This window comes from Artibeus jamaicensis, unplaced genomic scaffold (assembly GCF_021234435.1).
Source record: "Artibeus jamaicensis isolate MK-2021 breed Jamaican fruit bat unplaced genomic scaffold, CSHL_Jam_final scaffold_660, whole genome shotgun sequence".
NCBI classification, from domain to species: Eukaryota; Metazoa; Chordata; class Mammalia; order Chiroptera; family Phyllostomidae; genus Artibeus; species Artibeus jamaicensis.
In genome coordinates this window covers 6,416,236-6,437,591 of record NW_026522052.1, presented here as the reverse complement: position 1 = coordinate 6,437,591, position 21,356 = coordinate 6,416,236, and the positions used below count along the sequence as shown (strand labels likewise).

Sequence of the window (21,356 nt, the reverse complement as noted above, 5' to 3'; positions counted from 1 at the left end):
TGTAAATGTACCACAGCTTTTTTAACCACTCACCCACTGATGGGTGCTTGGGCTGTTTCCAGATCCTGGCTATGGTAAATAGTGTTATGAACATAGGGGTGCGTACATTCTTTCTGACTGGTGTTTTGGAGTTCTAAGGGTATATTCCCAGAAGTGGGATAGCTGGGCCAAAAGGCAGTCCCATTTTAACTTTTCTGAGGTAACTCCACACTGTTTCCACAGCAGCTGCACCAGTCTGAAATCCAACCAGCAGTGCACTAGTGTTCCCTTTTCTTTGCATCTTTGCCAGCACTTGCTTGTTGACAATTTTTATTTACTTATTTAATTTTTTGATCCTCACCTGAGGACATTCTTTCATGGCTCTTTAGCGAGGGGAGGAGAGAAACATCAGTGTGATAGAGAAACGTCAACTGGCTGCCTCCCATACATGCCCAGACAGGGGATCAAACCCGCAACCCTTCAGTTATGGCATAAGGCTCCAACTGAGCCAAACTGATCAGGGGAACAATTTTCATTAAAAAAAAAATTTTTTTTTATTGTGGCATACAACTTACTGTATATATAATTTTTACAAAGACTTGAAGAGATACCTATAAAGTGAACACCCATGCACTTCCAACAAGACACTTCCACTAAGACTCTGCCAGCATCCTAGGGGTCCCCATTCATTCAACCCTTCCCTAACCACAAACCCCTCCTTCCCAGAGGTGACCTTTATTCTGACTTCAATGGTTATCGTTTCCTTCCTTTCTCCTTGTCCCCTCTTCTTTTTAAAAGTGACTTTTACCTCAAATACACGTACTCACGAACCAGGGGTCGTTTTTGAGGAGCACAGCCATGTACCACCCACTATCACACTACAATGGGGTGGAATGACTGAGGTTGCAGCAGAGACCGTGTGGCAGCTGAGTCTGAAATACTATCACACCCGTAAAGGAAGTCTGCTACTCACCATATACATTATGGTTAAGCTGGCTGGCTGTCAACTTACATGAACTGAGTCACACTGTATGTATTCTCGTGTCATGCTTCTTTCCTTATTTTGGACTTACCCATGTTACAGGTAAGTGAAGTTTAAAAATGGTGGTATGACGTTCATAACCCATCTATGTTACTCTGGATAGACAGTTTCAGGCCATTATGGGTAAGGCTGCTGTGAATATTCTTGTACAAGCAACTGAATGCACACATGCATGTTTCTAGGATATCTAAACTCAGAAATGAATGGAATTGCTGGGTCATAAGACATTTATCTTTGACTTTATTAGAAAATGCTAAACTCTTTCAGAAAGTGATTATACTAAATTTACATTGGTGTTCTGTTGCCCCACATCCTTATATTTGGTATTGTCAGATTTAAAACATTCTGCCAATCTAGAAGATATTTTATTGTGGTTTGACACCTGAAGAGCCCTGAAACACCAATCCAAAAGAACCTATGCACCCCAATGTTCATAGCAGCACAATTTACAATAGCCAAGTGCTGGAAGCAACCTAAGTGCCCATCAGCAAATGAGTGGATCAAAGAACTATGGTACATTTATACAATGGAATTCTACACAGCAGAGAAAAAGAAGGAGCATATTATACCCTTTAAACAGCATGGATGGAACTAGAGAGCATTATGCTAAGTGAAATAAGCCAGGTGGTGAGGGACAAGTATCATATGATCTCACCTTTAACTGAAACATAATCAACAAAAGAAAAAAAGCAAACGAAATATAACCAGAGTATTGAAAATAAGAACAATCTAACAATAGCCAGAGGAGAGAGGGAGAGGAGAAGGGTTTTCAGGAACTACTATAAAGGACACATGGACAAAACCAAGGGGGAGGGTGGAAGCAAGGGAGGGAGGGAGGTTTGGAGGGGGTGGGGGAAAATACAGACAACTGTTATTGAACAATGAAATAATTTTTTAAAAAGAGGGTTAGGCATTGAAAAGAGATAAAACTGTCATTATGTCTACATATAAATAAATATATGCCATTAAAATATTTTATTGTGGTTTCAGTTTCATTTTCCTTATTACTAATGAGGTTGAGCACCTTTTTGTATATTTATTGAATCCCCTCCTTTGGGAAATGCTTGTTCAAGTCTTGTTATTGAGTTGTGTGCTTCTTATTATGAGTTCTTTTCTACTTCAAATACAATCCCTTTGTCAGTGATACATTCAACATATATTCTCCCTCTTCCATGACTTTTCTTTTTATGGTTTCTATCAAAAGTTTTACATTTTAATTTAATTAAATTTATTAGTCTTTTCCTTTATGGTTATGACTTTTTTATCTTGTTTTTTTTCAAAATCCCTCCCTATCTCAAATTATCTTACAAAAGACTTATATTTTCCCCTTGACATTTAGCTTTTTTAAAAATCCACCTGGAGTTGATTTTGTGATTGAAAACATTTATTGAAAAGCCCATCTTTTCTTCTCTGCAGTGCACTAAGCACAGTCTGTTTCCAGGTTTTCTACTAGTTCCATCTGCTTGGCTGTCTTTGCATTATGCCAATCTTTAGTTAGCACAGCTTTATAATAAACGTTGGTATCAGATAGAACAAATCTTGTCCTGTTCATTTTTCTCCTGAACATCTTAGCTACTCTTGGCCCCTTGTATTTCTTTATACATTTCTGAATCAGTTTGTTGAATCTGAGTGGTAATAATCATTCCATTTCTCCCCTTTTGTTAGTTTGAAAATTATACAATCTTTTCCCACTCTTTTTTACTAGTTATTTTAGAAATTAGACCCATACTTATCAAAGTCTAAAATTAAACAAAACATTTACTTTCTCCTGAATAATAAGGGGTGGAGCAAAAGTAGGCTACGGTTGTTTGTATGGGAAATAACACAATAATTAATATACAGTAATGCAAGAATAAACTTTCACACACAACTGTGTAAGTATCTTAGAACACTTTAGCTCCATTTCCCACTCACTCTTATTCTGCGATTTACAAATTACTGATATTTTACTATTTTTGACAAAGCCCAAGACATTATTACTTTTATACAGCAATATTTATCTATGTTTGTTCACATTCTTACCTTTCTTTGCTCTTTATTCCTACTCATATATTAGACCTTTCCTCTGTGTTCACTTTACTTCTGCCTGAAGGCTACCCTAAAGAATTTTCTTCTTCAACTCAGTATTAGTTTTAGGGGTACAGCACAGTGGTTAGATATTTACATAACCTATGAAGTGACCTGCCCAATAGGTCTAGTGCCCACCGGGCACCATAACACAGGTACTACAATATGATCGGCTGGAACCACTCCCTATGCTGTTTTGTAATGGCCGATTTGTAGTTCCCAATCCATTTTTCACCTGTCCCTCCTGCCCGCTCCCATCTGGCAACCATCAATTTGTTCTCTGTGTCTATGAGTTTGTTTCTCTTTTGTTTGCTCATTTGTTTTTTAGATTCCAATATAGGTATAATTATATGGTATTTGTCTGACTTGTTTCACTTAGCTGAACACCCTGTAGGTTGCTCTATGTTGTTACAAATGCCAAGATTTAATTTTTAATGCCCGAGTAATATTCTATTATATATATGTGCCACACTTCAGAATTTTCTTTAGTGATGATTTGCCAATTGTTTTGCTTCTTTGAAAATGTTTTTATTTCACCTTCATTCTTGAAAGGTATTTTTATTGCATATTGATAACCTTATGATAACCCTTATCTTCTCCACTGCATTTTCTGTCTCTAGGGTTAATTTTATGTGTCAACCTGACAGGGCAAAGGGACACCTAGACAGCTGGTAAAACATTACTTCTGGGCATGTATGTGGGTGTGTTTCTGGAACAGATTACCATTTGAATCCACAGACTGAGTAAAAATCATCCTCACCAATGCAAGTAGGTATATCATCCCATCCCTTGACCAAACAGAACAAAAGGTGCAAGGAGGGCAAATTTGCTCTCTTTGCTTGAGCTGGGATATCCATCCATCTTCTCCAGTCCTTGGACACCAGCTCTCCTGATTCCCAGGCATCCGGGTGTGGACTGGAACCACACCACCACCCTTCCTGGGCCTCCAGCCAGCAGAAGGCAACTTGTGGGACTTCTCATCCTCCTTATCATGTCAGCGAATCCCTCCTAACAAATCTCTGTATCTCTCCTCTTGGTTCTAGAGAGCCCTGACTAACACAGCCTCCTCTAATTTATCCTCTGACTCACCAATTCTTTTTTCTGCAAAGTCCAATCTGCTGCCAAAATGTCGACTGATTTTTTTTTTATTTCAGTCATTGTTTCCCCCTAGAAGTCCTATTTGTTTTTTCCTTCAAATCTCCTATATTACACTTTTTAGCTTACTGCTCTCTGCAATTATGGTTCAAACGTTTTTTATTTTGTTAAACACAATAAGCATATTTTATATGTGTATGAAAACTATGCCAATTTATTTCTGTTGTCTGCTCCCCACTCCCCACCACCACACTGGTTCTGCCTGCCACATTACATTGTGTGTCCTGGTTGTTTTTGACAGAGGTCACTGCCCCCGAAAATTCTTTGTAAGAGACCAATTTACTGAAGTTAGGGTGAGTATGTCCCTTTTCAGAGAAGCTTGATATGTTTCCTTCTGCTAGGTTACTGGAGGGCACTACTTACACCCAATTCCCTGAGATTCCTTGGCCTACCCCTGAAAGCAGCAGTCAAGATGTAAATCTGCAAGAGGCCTGGGTGGTGGCCACTACCTCTCAGGAATGTGTTCCCCTCTTTCGCCATTTAACCTTCTACTCTGCCCAGTGCTGTTTCTACAGTCTCCTGGAGTCTGGAGGAAGGGCAGCAGGTTTAGTTCCACTGGTATAGAAGTTTGGGGTCCCTACTTAATGTGTAGAGCAACTACTCTAAGAATTCACAACTTTCACATCTTCTGAGTCCTGACTTTTGTTTCTGTCACTTTTTGAGTTGATGAACCCAAGCCATTTGAGTTCTGGCATGCATCTTAGGGAAAACCTGGTTTTAGTGTTCTGACATCTACTTACCTCTATGGGGCAGGCTGCCCCTAAAATTAACCATCTTTTCAAATGCTTTTAAGGCACCTTTACAAAATCATATCATTGTCTTCAGTGGGAGGGGTAGATCTAAACAACCTAGACTGTTCTCATCAAACACTGAACTTTGCCATTGTCTTAAAACATATGCAAATAAGCTGTGCTGCACCAACTGGAAAAATCTGAGCTGCTGAGGCTGGGTAGTTCATTAATAGCAAACAAACCTTTGCTTGTGATATTTTAATGAAAGCGAAAATGTGCTCATTCTAACAGTTTGTACAACGCCACATAAATGTGTTTTGCCTTAGGCCGCAGGACCTGGTCTGACCCAGGTGTGCAGTGAGACTGTTTTATGTCCAACAGGAAAACATCAGGCCCTACCTGTGACCACTGGGCCCTGTGTCACTGTCAGGCCAGTTTCTAAACATTAGGGGGCTACTTTTTCTCTTCCTCAGCTAAAAAATGAGTAGTGTATTTAAAACATTTAGAACAGTGGCCCTGGCTGTGTGGCTCAGTGGACTGAGTGCTGGCCTGAGAACCAAAAGGTGCCATTTTGATTCCCAGTCAGGGCACATACCTGGCTTGTGAGCCAGGTCCCCAGTTGGGGGCGTGCAAGAGACAACTGATCGATATATCTCTCACACAGAGATGCTTCTTTCCCTCTCATCCTCCCTCCCTCTTTCTAAAAACAAATAAAATCTTTAAAAAAAACTTATAACAATGGCTGGCACATGGTAAATGCTCACTAGTGGGTGGCCACTGTAATTATTTTTCATCACCAGAAAAGTTTAAGTGCCCTTAGTACTTAATAATACTTAGCAGCAAAAAACAGTAGTCAGTTTGACGTAACTGATCAATGTTCCTCTCCAAAATATGTTTCTCTCTCTCTCCCTAAAATCAATAAACATATCTTTGGGTGAGGGTTAAAAAACAATAATAATTTTAAAAAGAAAACAATACACAAATACAAAAATAACTGTTTTGTGTACTCACAATGTAAACTTACTTCTTTTGCCCACCTCTGTATAATGTTATCAATATATTTCCTAGTCACCAGAGTACTCCAACCCCTCCTATACCCTCAATCCACCTATTCATATCATCCAGGCAGTAATGATTCTTACTTTACATTTACAAACTCTTTTAATAGCCATTTGTTTTAATCCTCATCTGAGAATTTTTTTTCACTGCTTTTCTAAAGAGGGAGGAAGAGAGAAAGAGAGAGAAAGGGAGAAACAGATAGATGTGCACATCAATGTGAGAGGGAAATATCAATTGTTTGCCTTCTCGTATACACCCAGACTAGGGCTCAAACCTGCAACCTTTTAGTCTATAGGACCATGCTCCAACCAACTGAGCCACACTGGCCAAGGCTATATGACTATTTTCTTTATAGTTTTAGTCTAAGCATCTTCACTCATACAAGGAAAAATATATGGTAATTGGTTGGACCAAACTACCTGCGTATCAACGCCAAGTTAATTTCCCTAAAATATCAGTAAATATTTCTTTTATTCCCTTTAAAGTAGACTCCTTATCACCAATAGAATAAAATCCAAGCTTACTTGGCCTAGCTATGGCACACACTGCTAGTTGTGTGACAATATTCATTCTCCTCTATTTTGTTTGAGGCACCCAACTAAAATTACGTATCTTCCCAGATTCCCTTGCAGCTAGAAATGTGACAAAATCTGGCACAAATTTTTAAGGAATTTCTGGGAATGGTTGTGCTTTCCTGATATAAGCACTACCCCTTTCTAGAATACAAGGCTCAAGATCAAGCAAGCATTTTGTAACCACAAAGCAGTAAGCATACAAATGAAACTGACAAAATAAGACCAGTAAATTATAAATATGCCACAGGCCCATGTCACTGATTACACTGTACAGACACTATACCAGTCCTGGACTCCTTATTTCTGAATGTTTCATGCAAAAAAAAAAAAAAATTAAAATCCTGTTTGGTTTAAGCTACTACCCTGAAGGGCTTCTGTTACATGCAGTTGAATGTAATCCTACCTGAAACCAGTCAGTGTTCAAAGTTCTTACAACATGCTCTCACGCATGCATTTTGTCTTATCTGCTCTTATTTTCCATATCTGCAGGCTTCTGTTTTATTCACATCATTTTGCACTGAATTCCCTGTCTACCAAACATAATATCGTTCCACACCTCTGTGCTTTTATACATTTTCAAAGAAATGTCATTCCCTTGCCTGGGCAAACTCCTACTCAGCATCCAGCTTAAATATAGGTTAACTTGTTCTTTCCTTTGGGAACCCATAATATTTTGTTCAGGCCTCTAGTCTAGCAGTAACCACTCATTTACACATCTGCTTCCTCAATTAGACTACTAAATACTCTGATGCAGCAACTATCTTTTTTATCATGTATCTCCAAAGTTTGGCACATGTTTTCAATAAATATTTTAATAAAGAATAAAACACTAACTGGATTTTTTTAACTGGTATTTTCTGCATTGAAAATAATTCACAATTCATTCATACATATCTATATTTACCTGCCTTTGTCCCATCAAATATCGTTCAACTATTTTCTTTCTTCCCCAATGTAATGTGTAACTTACAAAGGAATTTACAGTATTAGTAGTATCTAAAAAAATCCAGTTGTGTTTTATTCTTCCCAATATTTCCTATAGGACCTAGCACAAAACTTTAATCTAGTAAGCACTTAAAAAATGCTTATTCTGACTTCACTACAGCGTCATGGAAAACACAGAAAGCACAGTACCTATAGATGAAGACTGTGGACTAATCAGAAGGTCCTCTTGGACTTGTTCACTTCCTGGCACTGTCTGCTGATCACTCAGTGAACTCTGAGATGCACTGACAGGCTGGGATACTTCCTCATGAACCTCCTCATCACTTAACCTTTCTACTTTGACCTGGACATCTTCTTCGGCACCCAGAGGCAAGGTAGTTTTTGTGCTCTCACAAGTCACAAAATCAGCCATTCTTCTGTCTGTCTCAGATGGGCCAGGTAATTCTAAAGTCCGGATATTTTCTGCCTGCTTAACCTTATCAGGCTGAATCCTTCGATCAATCCCAAAAGGAAAAGTCCAGGGAAAAGCTAAAGAAGAGTCAACTGGTTGATTTCTGTTTTCTGAGTAGGAAGCTGAAGAATTCAACACCTGGGGAGAACCTGTTTGAGTGCTACACTTTACAGGACTCTCAGGAGACATAACAATGTAGCTTTTGCGCTTTCTCCGGGATTCTCGGCAGACAGGGATGGTTCTTTCTACCACACTACACTCTGAAGATACTGGTGAAAGGCTTCCATCTCGAGAAGTAAAATTGCAGTTAGAGTTATTTTCTTGTCCAGCATCTAGACCCTTTTCTGGTTGGCTGTTGGGTGTATTCCATAAAATGCTTGATTTCATGAACTCCGAGCAGGTGCTAGCAACACTAAACATTTGCATATAGCTGGCTGCAGCTAGAACATCAATGATATTTTCTGTGTTAATTGACAGAGTGGCTGTGTAAGCATATTCTAGAAGAGGTATAAAACCAGTTACTGTCACATGATGCAAATCCAACACACTTTTGTTCTCATCCTCTGCTTGGCCTACAAGTTTGGTGCGAAAAAAATCACTGCAAGCTGCTAGTACCACCTTATGTGCCCGGAAGATTTTGTCCTGGACACGAATAGTGATATCACAAAAATGTCCATCATTTCGCAGCATATTTAGTTTTCCAAGCATTTCCTGGCTGTGAGAAGAAGAACTATGAGTAAATGTTTTCACACCCATCTTTTCCTTCCTCTTCTACAGATGCTCTTCAAGGATGCAAATGAATCAGAATTGACCTAAAATACATAAAATAAGCATTAATTGATGGTTTAGTTAGTAATCGAAATAGGTGATTTAGGTAGTTTTCACATAGCCACTGTGCTCAATCAAAAAGCTGATAGATGGCACACGTATGGGCAACTAATTTTCGACAAAGAAGCCAAGGATACGTAATGGAGAAAGGAAAGTCTATTCAATAAATGATGCTGGGAACACTGAACAGCCACATGCAAAAAAATGAAACTAGACTCTGACCTTATACTACACACAGAAATTAACTAAGAATGGATGAAAGATTTGAATGTAGGACCTGACAATAAAATACACATAAGAAAACATAAGCACTAAGCTTATGAATATTGGTTTCAAGAGATGTTTTTGTGAACTTGACTACAAAGGCAAAGGGAAAAAAAGCAAAAATAAACAAATGGGACTATATCAAACTGAAAAGCTTCTGTACAGCAAAAGAAGGCATCAATAAACAAAAGGCAACCGAGTGAATGAGAGACGATATCTGTAAATGATACTTCTGAATAAGGAGCTAATATCCAAAATATATTAAAATTTTACACAACTCAACAAAAAGACTGAGTAAAAAATGGGGAGAGGACCTGAATATATACTTTTCCAAGGAAGACACAAAGATGGCCAACAGATATATGAAAAGACGTTCAACATCAGTAATTAGTAGGGAAATGCAAATCAAAACCACAATGAGAATGGCTATTATTAAAGAGACAAGAGGCAACAAGTATTAGAGAGAATAAGGAGAAAAGGGAACCCTTCTACACTGCTGGTGGGAATGTAAACTGGTGCGGCCACTATGGAAAATGTAGGGAGGTTCCTCAAAAAATAAGAATAGCAATCTCACTTCTAGATGTTTAGCTGAAAAGTTAAAAAACACTTATTTATAAAGATAGATCTATTCTTATATTGTTATTTATTATATTATTTTCCATATAAACATCTTTAGGCTTACTTCCCCCCCATATACAATGGAATATTATTCGGCCATAAAGGTGACACACTGCCATTTGCAAAAACATAGATGGGTCCTGAGAATATTATGCTGAGTGAAATAAATCAGATGGAAAAGGACAAGAACTGTATGATTTTACCATGTGAGGGATATGTAACAGAAAACAGCAAACTCGTGGACACAAAACACAGGACGGTGGTAGAGGGTAAAGAGGTGAAGGGGGTCAGCATTACATACTGACACAAAGGAGAGTGGAGCACATAACAGAGTATACAGATGTTAAATTATAATGAAATTTACACCTGAAAATTATACATTATTAAATAATGTTGCTCCCATAAATTTAATAAGTAAAATTCTTCATGAAACCTTCACAGGCAAAAAAAATTTTTTAATTCCTTTTACTTGTCCCCCCAAACTGTCCAATCAGTGCAGTGTATGAGCTAATGTTTTAATGAACTGCACAGTTCTAACTGCTTCATATTTGATAATTTATTCAACTGTCTTTCTATCAGAGCATTATTACCATGTGACAGAAAAGGGTTAATTACCTTGTGAAGTAAAGAAGTTATTAAGTGGCAGGTCTGGGTAGCCTATTTAACTTCCAGAACCTATTTAACTTCAATGCCATATACTGTCTCTTTTAGAACATAGTGATTAAATACAGGGGGTTAAGAGTCCCGGTTTTAGAATGTGATAGGCTTGAATGCTCTCCTTAACAATTCCTCAGTGGCTGTTATGAGAACCAAATGAAATAATGTATGTAGTAAATGCTTTAGCACAGTATTTGGCACTTTGTAAATCCTCAACAAATAAAAGTGGTTATTGTTGTGGTTTAGATTACTACTACAATAAAACCTTTCTGGAATTAAATTTCTGTAAAAAAATGTTCAGTAATCAATCAAACGACTGGATTTTCCTTAAAAGAAAAAAAGACACCTGGTTTGCTATTAATAGATTTTATACTTCTTTACTAAGAATATAAAAAACTAAAATTCTCCAAGACTTTTAATGTAGCAATCTAGTAATGCTTCAGTTTTTATAGTGCTTTCCCCCACCTCTTTTTCACACCCTCCCTGCGAGGCGAGGAGGCTCGCGGCAGCCCTTTGACAGAGATGGGAAGGCCAACGCGTGGGTTGGTGACCACCAAAGCACAGCCAGAGCCCATCAGGGTCTTGTGACCCTCAGGCCACAGCACTTTCCCAATGCAGAATGCACGGCCATGTACAGTAATTGTTTTACCTAAGCTAAATAACTTTTAAAAAATAAAATAGCTGGTACTGAAATAAATGCAAAACAAAGCAAATTTGGGGGAATAATTTTTGTAAATTATTTTTGGATAAATAAGGTATCAAATGCCTCAAAAATACAACCACCGATTAAAGATGATGTTAAAAATGAGTATTTAATGGGCCTGAAGAAACAAATGTTTGGTTCTGAGTATTAAATGGATGCACAATTACTTACAGTGAACATTCAATAACTACAGTTATATGTATGCACTCAGTGAAATATGTGATAAAAGAATTATGTAAACTATAACCCCATCCTTGTGTGAATGTGCATACACACAGAGCAGGACAGTATGAGGCCTTCACCGGAGACTCATGGATTCCCGCAGGAAGTCACGACCCTTTTGAAAGTGCCTATAGAATGGCTGCATGCACGGGCGACAGCTTCCATCGCATTCAAGGGACTCTTTTGAGGAGTATGGGTGTTTATTCTTCTTTTTTTCTTTCCCCTTGAAAAGGCTTTCAAAAACTGGAGATGGCAATCACATCCCACTCTTTCCTAAGGTTTTTCCCCTACCGCTTTTATTCTTTAAGCTAAGTATCTCTTGTTCCTTTAAGTGCTCCTTAAAATCTGATTAATACCCTTGCTATTCAGATTGCAAGGCTCTGAATGATCTCTACTCTCAACAGGTCATTATGACCAGTGCTCAGAACTGCACACAATAGGACAGGTATGGCAGGTTTATAACGGAGTGTCCTTTACTATTTTTACCTCCCTGTTTTGGACACACATATTAGTAAGGCTCAATCAGGTATTCTGACAGTCAAATCATAACACTGACTGATTTTGTTGACATTATAAAAACTTAATTCAATAACTGACTTACTAGATGTGAGGAACTTTCCTAGGTGAAGGGAGGAGAAACACAAGTAAAAATGAAACATTGTCCTTGACCTCAATAAGCCTGCAGTTCTTATCCTTATAAAGAAGACATAAGTGCCTAAGACTAGAAGAGGTATGATGCAGTGCTGTGCAAAAACAAAAAATGGAACACTTAATTCGCAATGTGCAAGGGGAGAAGAGGCATCACAGAGGACAGGCCTAATGAAAGTAAAACTCTGCCAAGTGATGAGGCAGAAGGGAGTTTCGGGTTATCAGGAGATCACACAGGAGGTCAGAGAATGCTGCACCCTGTACACTGTATATTGGATTGCAACTTGTTAATGGGCATGAAGATATTGTAAATGTGAGCATGCATAGGGCAAAGTCAGTTTAAACTTCAAACAATCAATTATATAACATCCCTTCAAATGTTCTATGCAGGTAAATGTATTTGTGAAGGGGAAAAGAAAAAAAAAGCTGTATATTAGATAGAATATACGGCTTTCCAGCTGAATCTTCTAATATGGGAAGATGAAGTGATCTACCAGGTCCTCTCCCCTGTCTAATAACACCATAGAAAGGACAACAGGCATAAAGCTCTGGGCAAAGACAGCCAGGTGAGGACACTAAAATAATTATCTTGACCATAAATTAGAGTTAACCGCTCAAATTTATAGTTGCTCCACAAGTAATTAAAATGAGACACTATAGACAGCTAGGACTGGTCTGAGCAAGCCATCACTGAATGCATTTACTGATTCCTCTTTGATAGGAACGAGATGAAGAAGACAACAGAAGGCTATATAAAGTTCTTTATTTCCTACATCCCAGTAAACTGGCTTCTTTTTAAAAAATCCTGAATATCAAGAGTGCTTTGATGGGGATCATGTGGTTCAGGGAGAAAAACGTGCCTTCAGAGCCAGTGATACCGTCTTAATCTAGGGACAATATGAACAAAAGTGTGTAAGAGGAAGAAATTAAATAGCATATCTGGAGATATATGCAAAAGGTGTTAAGTGCAACTTTTCCAATCTTGGTTTGGGTGGAGGCCCCAAATAACAGATACTATACTATAAAGTGAGGTGCAAGACCACCCAATCATGGAGTTAGTGGAAAACTACTTTTCAACTTTGGATTATGTCTACTTTCAAGGTTCAAAGAGTTAAAGATTAGAAAAGGATTTTTGTGGAGAATGATTGGTGTATTCTGAGTTCCAAACACTATCCCGCTCCCCACTACTCCCCTGCTCGGGTATGGGGATGCATGTTAACTCTTTGTCTCAGGCCTACAGAAAATGTGTCACACTTGAAAAAAATCTAAAGGGCCCTGGCTGGTGTAGCTCAGTGGATTGAGCGCGGGCCTGCGAACCACATGATCGCGGTTCGATTCCCAGTCAGGGCACATGCCTGGGTTGCAGGCCGGTTCCCTGCAGGCCAGTTCCCAGCAGGGGACGCACAAAAGGCAACCATACATTGATGTTTCTCTCCCTCTCTCCTTCCCCCACTTCCCCTCTAAAGATAAATAAATAATAAAATATTTAAAAAAAAAAAAAAAGAAAGAAAAAAATCTAAAGGGTACAAGCTGATTTGAACTCTGGCCCAAACTGGGAAGTACTCTTACCATCTCCCAACAGTATGTAAAAGCAATACAGTGCAATGTTGGAAACAGGACTCAGGAGCCAGAATGCTGGATTTGCATCCTCGTTCTGCCATTTATATCTGTGACCTTGGCACATCACTAATTGTACCTTAATTTCTGCAGCAGTAAAATAGGGACAAGAGAACTTAGAGAGGTCTGAGTGATAACTGGCTTAATACATATATAGTGCTTATAATAGTACCAAGCACAAAATACCATATAAAGGTTTTATTTATTTAGTTTTAGAGAGAGAGGAAGGGAGAGAGGGAAACATGCATGTGTGTGAGGTCACCGCCTCGCATGCCCCCAGCTGAGGACCTAGCTTGCAACCCAGGCATGTGTCCTGACTGGAACTGAAGTGGTGACCTTTTGGTTCGCAGGTTGGTGCTCAATTCACTGAGCCACACCAGCCTGGACTAAATGCTATAAAAACATTGGTTGCAGTTGCTATTACTATTAAAGACTTTAATTTCTTATTCAGCTCTCGCCTCTACCAATCCTGGAAGGGCCAGAAATTACAGTCAGAAAATGAAGAGGAGCCCTCACTGTGTGGGTCAGTGGGTTGGGAATCATCTTGCAAGCTTAAAGGTTGCTGGTTCAATTCTCGGTCAGGTCCCTGGTTTGGGGCATGCAAGAGGCGCACTGACGTTTCTCTCCCTTTCTTTCTCTCTCTCTCCCTTCCCCACTCTCTAACAGTAAATAAGTAAAATCTTTAGAGAGGGGGGGAAAAAAAGAAAATGAAGAAGAGTAAAAGTGCAAAGAGGAGAGAGGAGACAGAAAGCAAGAGGAAGCTAAAAAACCCTCACCTTTTACTGCAGGCCTGCAGAAGGCCTGAGGTGGGCAAAGAGAGAAACATTTAACTCTGAACGAAGTTTTGGAAAATAACTATTTCCTGAATGACTAGCAAGGTTATTAGGACTTGCCCTTCAAGGGACTGAAGAGAAAATTAACCCTGCAGAATAAATTCAAATGGACAGTGGAAGAGACACTGAAGTGGAAGACAAAAAAATGAGTTCTGAGTACCTTCCATAACTCCAATTTGCTCAATACAATGGCTGCGCATACATGGTACAAAGTGTGACAGCCAGAGGTATGAAATGAGAGAAAGAGGAAGTCAGACTGAAAACATGCTTCATATGCCAGGTGTTTATTACATGAGTTTCCCAACACACAGCTATGGAAACTTAGTCTCATTATACACTCTACATTAAAAAATTACATGGAGAAATATAATTTGGAAATACTACAATATCATACATTGTGGCAAAACTTGGCATGAATGACATTATTTGAAAAAGTCATATGTATATGGACCACTCAGAAGCCAGAAAGTATAACCTAAAATTTTCATAGATAATTCTGTTAAACACCTCATACCTTTCTGTGTAGATGAGCATGTATATGTGTATATACACATGTAAAGTTATGTATTTCATCATTTAAAATTCCTGAGTAAAGATATATATTACTTAATTCCAATTAAGTAATGCAAGATTTATTAATTCCAATTACTAATGCAAAATTTATGCACCATTAATAAAGATGTCCTTGTGTAATAGTTTGTAATTTGAACTAGCAGGTAATTCAGAAATAGTTTCCTTCCTAACCCTCCGACTCCATATTATTTCTGGAATAGTGTTGTGCATTCTTAGCAAAATGTTGGCTGCTAAAAAAATACAGACTTCAAGAAAAAAAATCCTATGACTTTTTCTGTAGTTGGGTTGAAAACTTTTTGCCAAATAAGGTATATAGCCTAGTTGTTAAAAGGGAATGATTTCAGTTACACAAATCTAACATTTTGAATTCTGACTCTTCCATTTACCAATCAGGCATTAAATCTTAGTCAAGAGGATTAAAATATTATAGCACAATTCCTGGCATAAAGTAAGCATTCAACAAATGTTAGCTACTATTATTACCAAAAATGTGAATAAAAATGAAATGGAGATCAAATTTCAAAATGTATACTCTATTTCTTATAGGACAAGAGCACACTGTGAATATGTATATTTTGCTATGAAGATTAGCTCATAAGAATTATCAGAGGACCTGATAATTCAGCATGCCTAATACAAAATATTAGTAGTTGGCATATTAAAGTAAGGTGGCTGCCTAAGGTGATATTTAAAAAAGTAATGAAAGACTGCTAACCTTAAAAGTAATTTGGATGGGAAAAAGTGGTATTTAGTAAGAATATGCATGTTTAAATAACTGACCACATCTCAAAACTGGACGTTAACTTTACAAATGATGCAAGATTTTAATTAAGCTAAAACTAAACTGAGATAATTTCATTCTTACCCTATCTTGTAATTAAAACTAATCAAGGACAGAGAAGAATGTTTAGGGGAAGAACACAGAGTTTAAGATAACTGTTAGGAGATAGATACAGATGAAAATATCGTTTCTACTGGATAACTGTCCACTCTGTAGCAGATGTAACACTAGGAGCTTTAGATATTATCTCACATGAGGTAAAATGATAATATTCTGATTTTAGAGAGGAAACTGAGACTCAGAATATTACTTTGTCTCTGGCCTCTTATGTTTATGCAATGCTAAGGACCTACGACCTTATTCCATAGGTATGGGTAGACATTGGGGAATAGCATAGTTGTATCTATATGTTTAAAACATTATCTGGGGACAACATCGAGAGTAGATTTAAGGGTAGCTAGTACGACAGTATATGATAAAATCGAACCAAGTTGGTGGCAGTGAGGATAATTTTGAGTTGAAAAGGCCGAATAAAACACACCTGAAAGCCCTGGCTAGTGTGCAGTTAAGTGGAGTGTCGTTCCAAAATCCAAAGGTTGCGGGCTCAGTCCCAGTCAGGACACATACCTAGGCTGTGTCCAATCCCTAGGCTGCCAGTCCAATCTCTGTTTTGGGCACATACAATCCACAGTCTGGGCATACAGGAGGCAACCAACTGGTATTTCTCTTTCTAAAAGCAATGGGAAAAATGTCCCTGGGTGAGGATTTAAAGAAAACCTGAGAATATGGAGGAGTTAAAACCATCACAGTATGGCTGTGCAATGGGATGGGGTGGGGCGTAGTTAGGAGAGAGGAATCTGACCTTGGGACTCCAACACAGATGACTGAGTAGACGGTGTTTTCACCAAACAAGATGGAGAATGAGAGGAAGAACAGGTTTTGGTAGGGATTAATGATGAATGAAAAGAAGTATTTTGTTTTAGGCATGCTGAATCTGAAAGTTGCCCATTCTGGTTTGGAGTTCAGGGAAGAGGCCAGAGCTGGACCTAAATAGGCATTTTATGTAAATCACTGATAAATTAATTTCACCATTCAAAGTTAGAGCTGAAGACATCTGAAGAATGTGTGGGGAAGAGGAACAGAGGAAATGTAAATCGTGAGAGGCAGAGCGAAAGGATTCGGTGGAACATTTTATGGTGCCTAATTTATCTTTTGATCCTGTCCAATACTGAGCACAATACACACAAAAGAATCAATGAAATATATGAATGGATAAATATATGCCATAAAATTTCTACCTGATTTGGTTATCTAAAATGCCTATACCTACTCATTACTATTGGTTAATAGGTGAAGAAAAAGTTGCAATTTAAACTTACAGTCTCGAATTTGAATTAAAAGTATCAGAATGAACACACAATGTAGTTAGTCTTCAGCAATAAATATCCTCACACCCAGAATTGCTTTCAAACTCCAATTCCCACTAAAAGGAACCATGGCCTCTGAGAAAAATGGCTGAGCACGCTTCTGAGCCACCAAATGCCCACCTCTAACAGCTTAGCAGAGAGCAAGGCAGCCGTCAGAGATTATTAGGGATGTGTTGAGACTCAAGTCAAAGGAGGTTCTGAATGGCCAAAATGGAACAGTAATCTACAACGCATGAAATATATTTCAAGTCATGAGTTCACGTGACACTAAAAACAAAGACAAAACTAATCTGTCACCTTTAAAAGATACTACCTGCCAGGGGGGAGGGGTGCGGAGGGCCTGGGTGAAAAGCATAAAGGGACTCAGAAGTACGGACTGGCAGTTACAGAACAGTCATGGGGTGTGAAGTACAGCATGGGAAACACAGTGGATAATACTGTAATAACTATGTGTGGTGTCAGATGGGCACTGGAAATTTCAGGGGGAACACTTTGGAAAGTACATAATTAATTGTCTAACCACTATGCTGTACACCTCAAACTAATACAAAGTATTAAATGTAACCTAATTTAAAAAAATAAAATAAATTTCTTAAAGAAAAAAAAGGTGCTACTGAACCAAGTCGTTTTTTTTGAAAATTAGTTTTTAAAATAGAGGAAAAAATAAATAATTTATTCTGCCTTCCCAACACAAATGGCATTTTGGAGGTAATCAGATAAAATATGAAGAAAGTATCTCTTACGGAAATAGTCTAGCTAATAAATGGAGCACCAGAAGTAGAAGAGTACCAATTTTGCACCCCTCCCCCCATGAACAATGATTTATACTTTCACAAAAAGAGAGCAGTAAGACAATGAAATCTGCTCAAGTTTCTAGATGCAAGTACCAATTCTCGGGAAACACAGAGGTTGACAGAAATATGCCAGGGTACATACACCACTACAATTCAAACAGCAAAGTCTAAATAAGGAGTAACTATACGGGACAAAACACTTGGTTATTTCCACTAACAAATGGAAAGGAAAAAGATGACTAAAGGACTGAGAAAGGAAACTTATAGATTAAAAGAAACCTAAAAGATTTTATGAACCAGTCATACTATGTGCATCTTATTTGAAAAAAAATCAATGCATAAAATAAAAATTTATGACTTAACTGAAATTTTTACTGAGTATGTCATAATCAAGAAAGCACTGTTAATTTTTAATGTGATAATAACATGACTATATATACATATTTTTCTTTTTTAAAGGTTTTATTTATTTATTTTTAGAGAGAGAAGGGAAGGAGAAAGAAAGGGAGAGAAACATCAGTGTGTGGTTGCCTTATGCACACCCCGCAACCAGGGACCTGGACCACAGCCTAGGCATGGGGCACATGGGTATTGAACCTGCAACCCTTTGCTTTAGCAGGCCCACACTCAATCCAGAGCTACACCAGCCATGGCATTACTATGTATTTTATAAAGCAGCTGTATTAAGTAAGATACACTCATCACATGTACTACAGTCATCAATCTAGATTATTCATCACCTCCAAAAGAAACCCTGAATACACTAGCTATCAGCCCCTGCCCAACACACACATTCAATCTCTACCTCTCTGCCAGCACTAAGCAATCACCAGTCTATTTTTTGTTGTTACAAATCTCCTTATTCAGGACTTTCATATGAATTTCACATAATCTGTGAGCTTCTGTGGCTGGCTTCATAAACTTAGCACGTTTTCAAGATTCATCCAGGTTGTATCATGTTATCAGTGCTTCATTATTTTTTATGGACGAATAGTATTCTTTTGCCTAGATGTAGGACATTTTCTTTAGTCATTTGTAAGGTGATGGACATTTCAGTTATTTCCATCTTTTGGCTATTATGAATAACACTGCTACTTACATTCATGTACAAGCTTTTGTGCAGACATAAGTTGCAGTTTTCCTGAGTATGCACCTAAGAATGAAACTGAGTCCTATGGTAACTATAACTGTTTGAGAAACTGTCAGATTGTTCTCCAATGTGACCACACCTTTACATTTACCCCAGCAGTGTATGAGGATTCTTATTTCTCCACATCCTCAACACTTCTTGACATTTGACTTTTTGATTCTAGCAGTCCTAGAGGATGTGAAGTGGTATCTCATTGTGGTTTTGATTTGTATTATTTCCCTGATAATGAACATCTTTTCATGTGCTTATTGGCTAGTTGTGTATTTTGCCTAGACAAAGGTCTACTCAGATACTTCATCCATTTCTTTAACCGCATAATTTGTCTTTTTACTGTTGAATTGTGAAAGTTCTTAGTCTCGATACAAGTTGCTTATCAGATATATATGGTTTACAAGTATTTTCTCCCATTCTGTGGGCTGTAATTTTTTACTTTCTTGATGGCTTACTCTGAAGTTCAAAAGCTTTACTTTTTGATAAAAAAGTTTACTTATTTATTTATTGCTACCTATGCTTTTGGTGTCATATCTAAAAATCTGTTGCTAAATCCAACAGCATAAGGATTTACCTCTTGTTTTCTTCTAGGGATTTTTATAGTTTTAGCTCTGTAAGTCTTTAATTCATTGAGTTATTTTGTGAGGTAAAGGTCCAAACTCATTCTTTCACATGGGGCTAAGTTCTCCCAGCACTATTTGTTCAGACGAGATCAGGCACCTTCAGGGTGGTATGGCTGTAGACCCAGCACTATTTGTTAAAAAGACTACTCTTCCCCTTTGGTCTTGGCACCCTGCTCTGCTGGAAATTAATTCAGCATAAATGTATGGGTTTATAGCTGGATTCTCAAATCTATTCCCCTGTTCTCTACATCTATCCTTATGTCAGTACCAAAATACCTTGTCATTACTGCTTCTATGTAGTAATGTGAAGTCAGAAAGTGTGTGTCCTATGAATTTGAGCTTTTTCAATGTTGTTTTGGATATTCTGGGATCCTTGCAACTCCATGATTATTACTGCCAATCTCTACAAAGTCAGTGGGGATTTTGATAGGGACTGCGCTCCATTTGTACATTAGATTGGGGAGAAATGCCACTTTGCAGTGCTGAGTCTTACAATTCACAAGCAAGGGATGTTCTTCTATTACTTGAAACTGTCCTTAATTCCTTTAAACAATGTTTCATAGTGTTCAGAGTATAAATTTTAAACTTCCTTTGTTAAATTTACTTCCAAGTAATTATTTTTGATACTATTATGAATGGAATTGTATTCTAATTTTATTTTTGATGGTTCAATGTTCCATTATAACATTCCCTTCCTTCTGCTTGCTTCGGGTTTAGATTGCTTACTTTCTTAGAGTGTCTTAAGGTTGAAGGTTGATGATTAATTGAGGTCTTCCTTCTCAAATATAGGTATTTACAGCTATAAATTTCCATCTAAGTGCTGCTAAGGTTGGACACCATACATTTTAATATATTATAAATTCATTTGCAATCACCTCTGAATGTTTTCTAATTTCCTCTTTGACCCATTGGTCATTTAGAAGTTATGTTCGTTTTTTAATTGAATCCTTTAAATATTTTGGATATTAAACTTTTACTGGATAGGAGATTTTCCAACACTCGGGTTGCCTTTTTTTTTTTTTGATAGCTTACTTTGCTGTGCAGAAGACTGTACTCCCATTAGTTAATTTTTCTTTGTTGCCTTTGCTTTTGGAGCCATATCTCCAAATTCAACACCTAGACCAATGTCAATGAGCTTTACTGCCTATGTATGTCTTCTTTTTAGGAATTTTACAGCTTTAGGTCTTACAGTCAAGTCCTTCATCAATTTTCAGTTAATTTTTGTGTACAGTATAAGATAGTGGTCTAGGTTAATTCTTTTGCATATATCTGTCCAGTTTTCCCAGCACCATTTATCAAAAGATTGTCCTTTACCCACTGTATACCTTTGTTGTAATTTACCACTTATGCATTAAGTGTATTTCTGTTCTCTGTTCCATTGATCTATGCATCTGTTTTAGTGCAAGTACCATACTGTTTGGATACTATGGCTTTGTGGTGTAGTGTAAAATCAGGGAACATGGTACCTCCAACTTTGTTCTCTTTCAAGCTTGCTTTGGCTATTTGATCTTTTGTATTTCTACACAAATTTTAGGATTATTTATTCTAGTTCTGTGAAAAATGCCACTGGAGTTTTCATAGATTTAACTGAATCTGTAGAATGCTTTGGGTAGTATGGACATG

The 21,356-nt window shown here is 37.8% G+C and overlaps 1 protein-coding gene across 4 annotated transcripts in view; it reads right to left on the bottom strand.

Annotated features, from left to right (window-relative positions):
- ZBTB44 (zinc finger and BTB domain containing 44) overlaps positions 1 to 21,356 on the bottom strand; it is a 64,463-nt gene that overhangs the window by 16,639 nt on the left and 26,468 nt on the right. For 3 of the 4 annotated variants that reach the window (XM_037145156.2, XM_037145157.2, XM_037145158.2), the window contains exon 2: positions 7,743 to 8,816. The exons of the other annotated variant lie outside the window; for it this stretch is intronic. In XM_037145156.2, coding sequence (XP_037001051.2) covers positions 7,743 to 8,760 — 1,018 coding nt within the window. In that variant the 5' untranslated portion in view covers positions 8,761 to 8,816. The remainder of the gene's footprint in view (positions 1 to 7,742; positions 8,817 to 21,356) is intronic. 4 annotated transcript variants of the gene reach the window in all.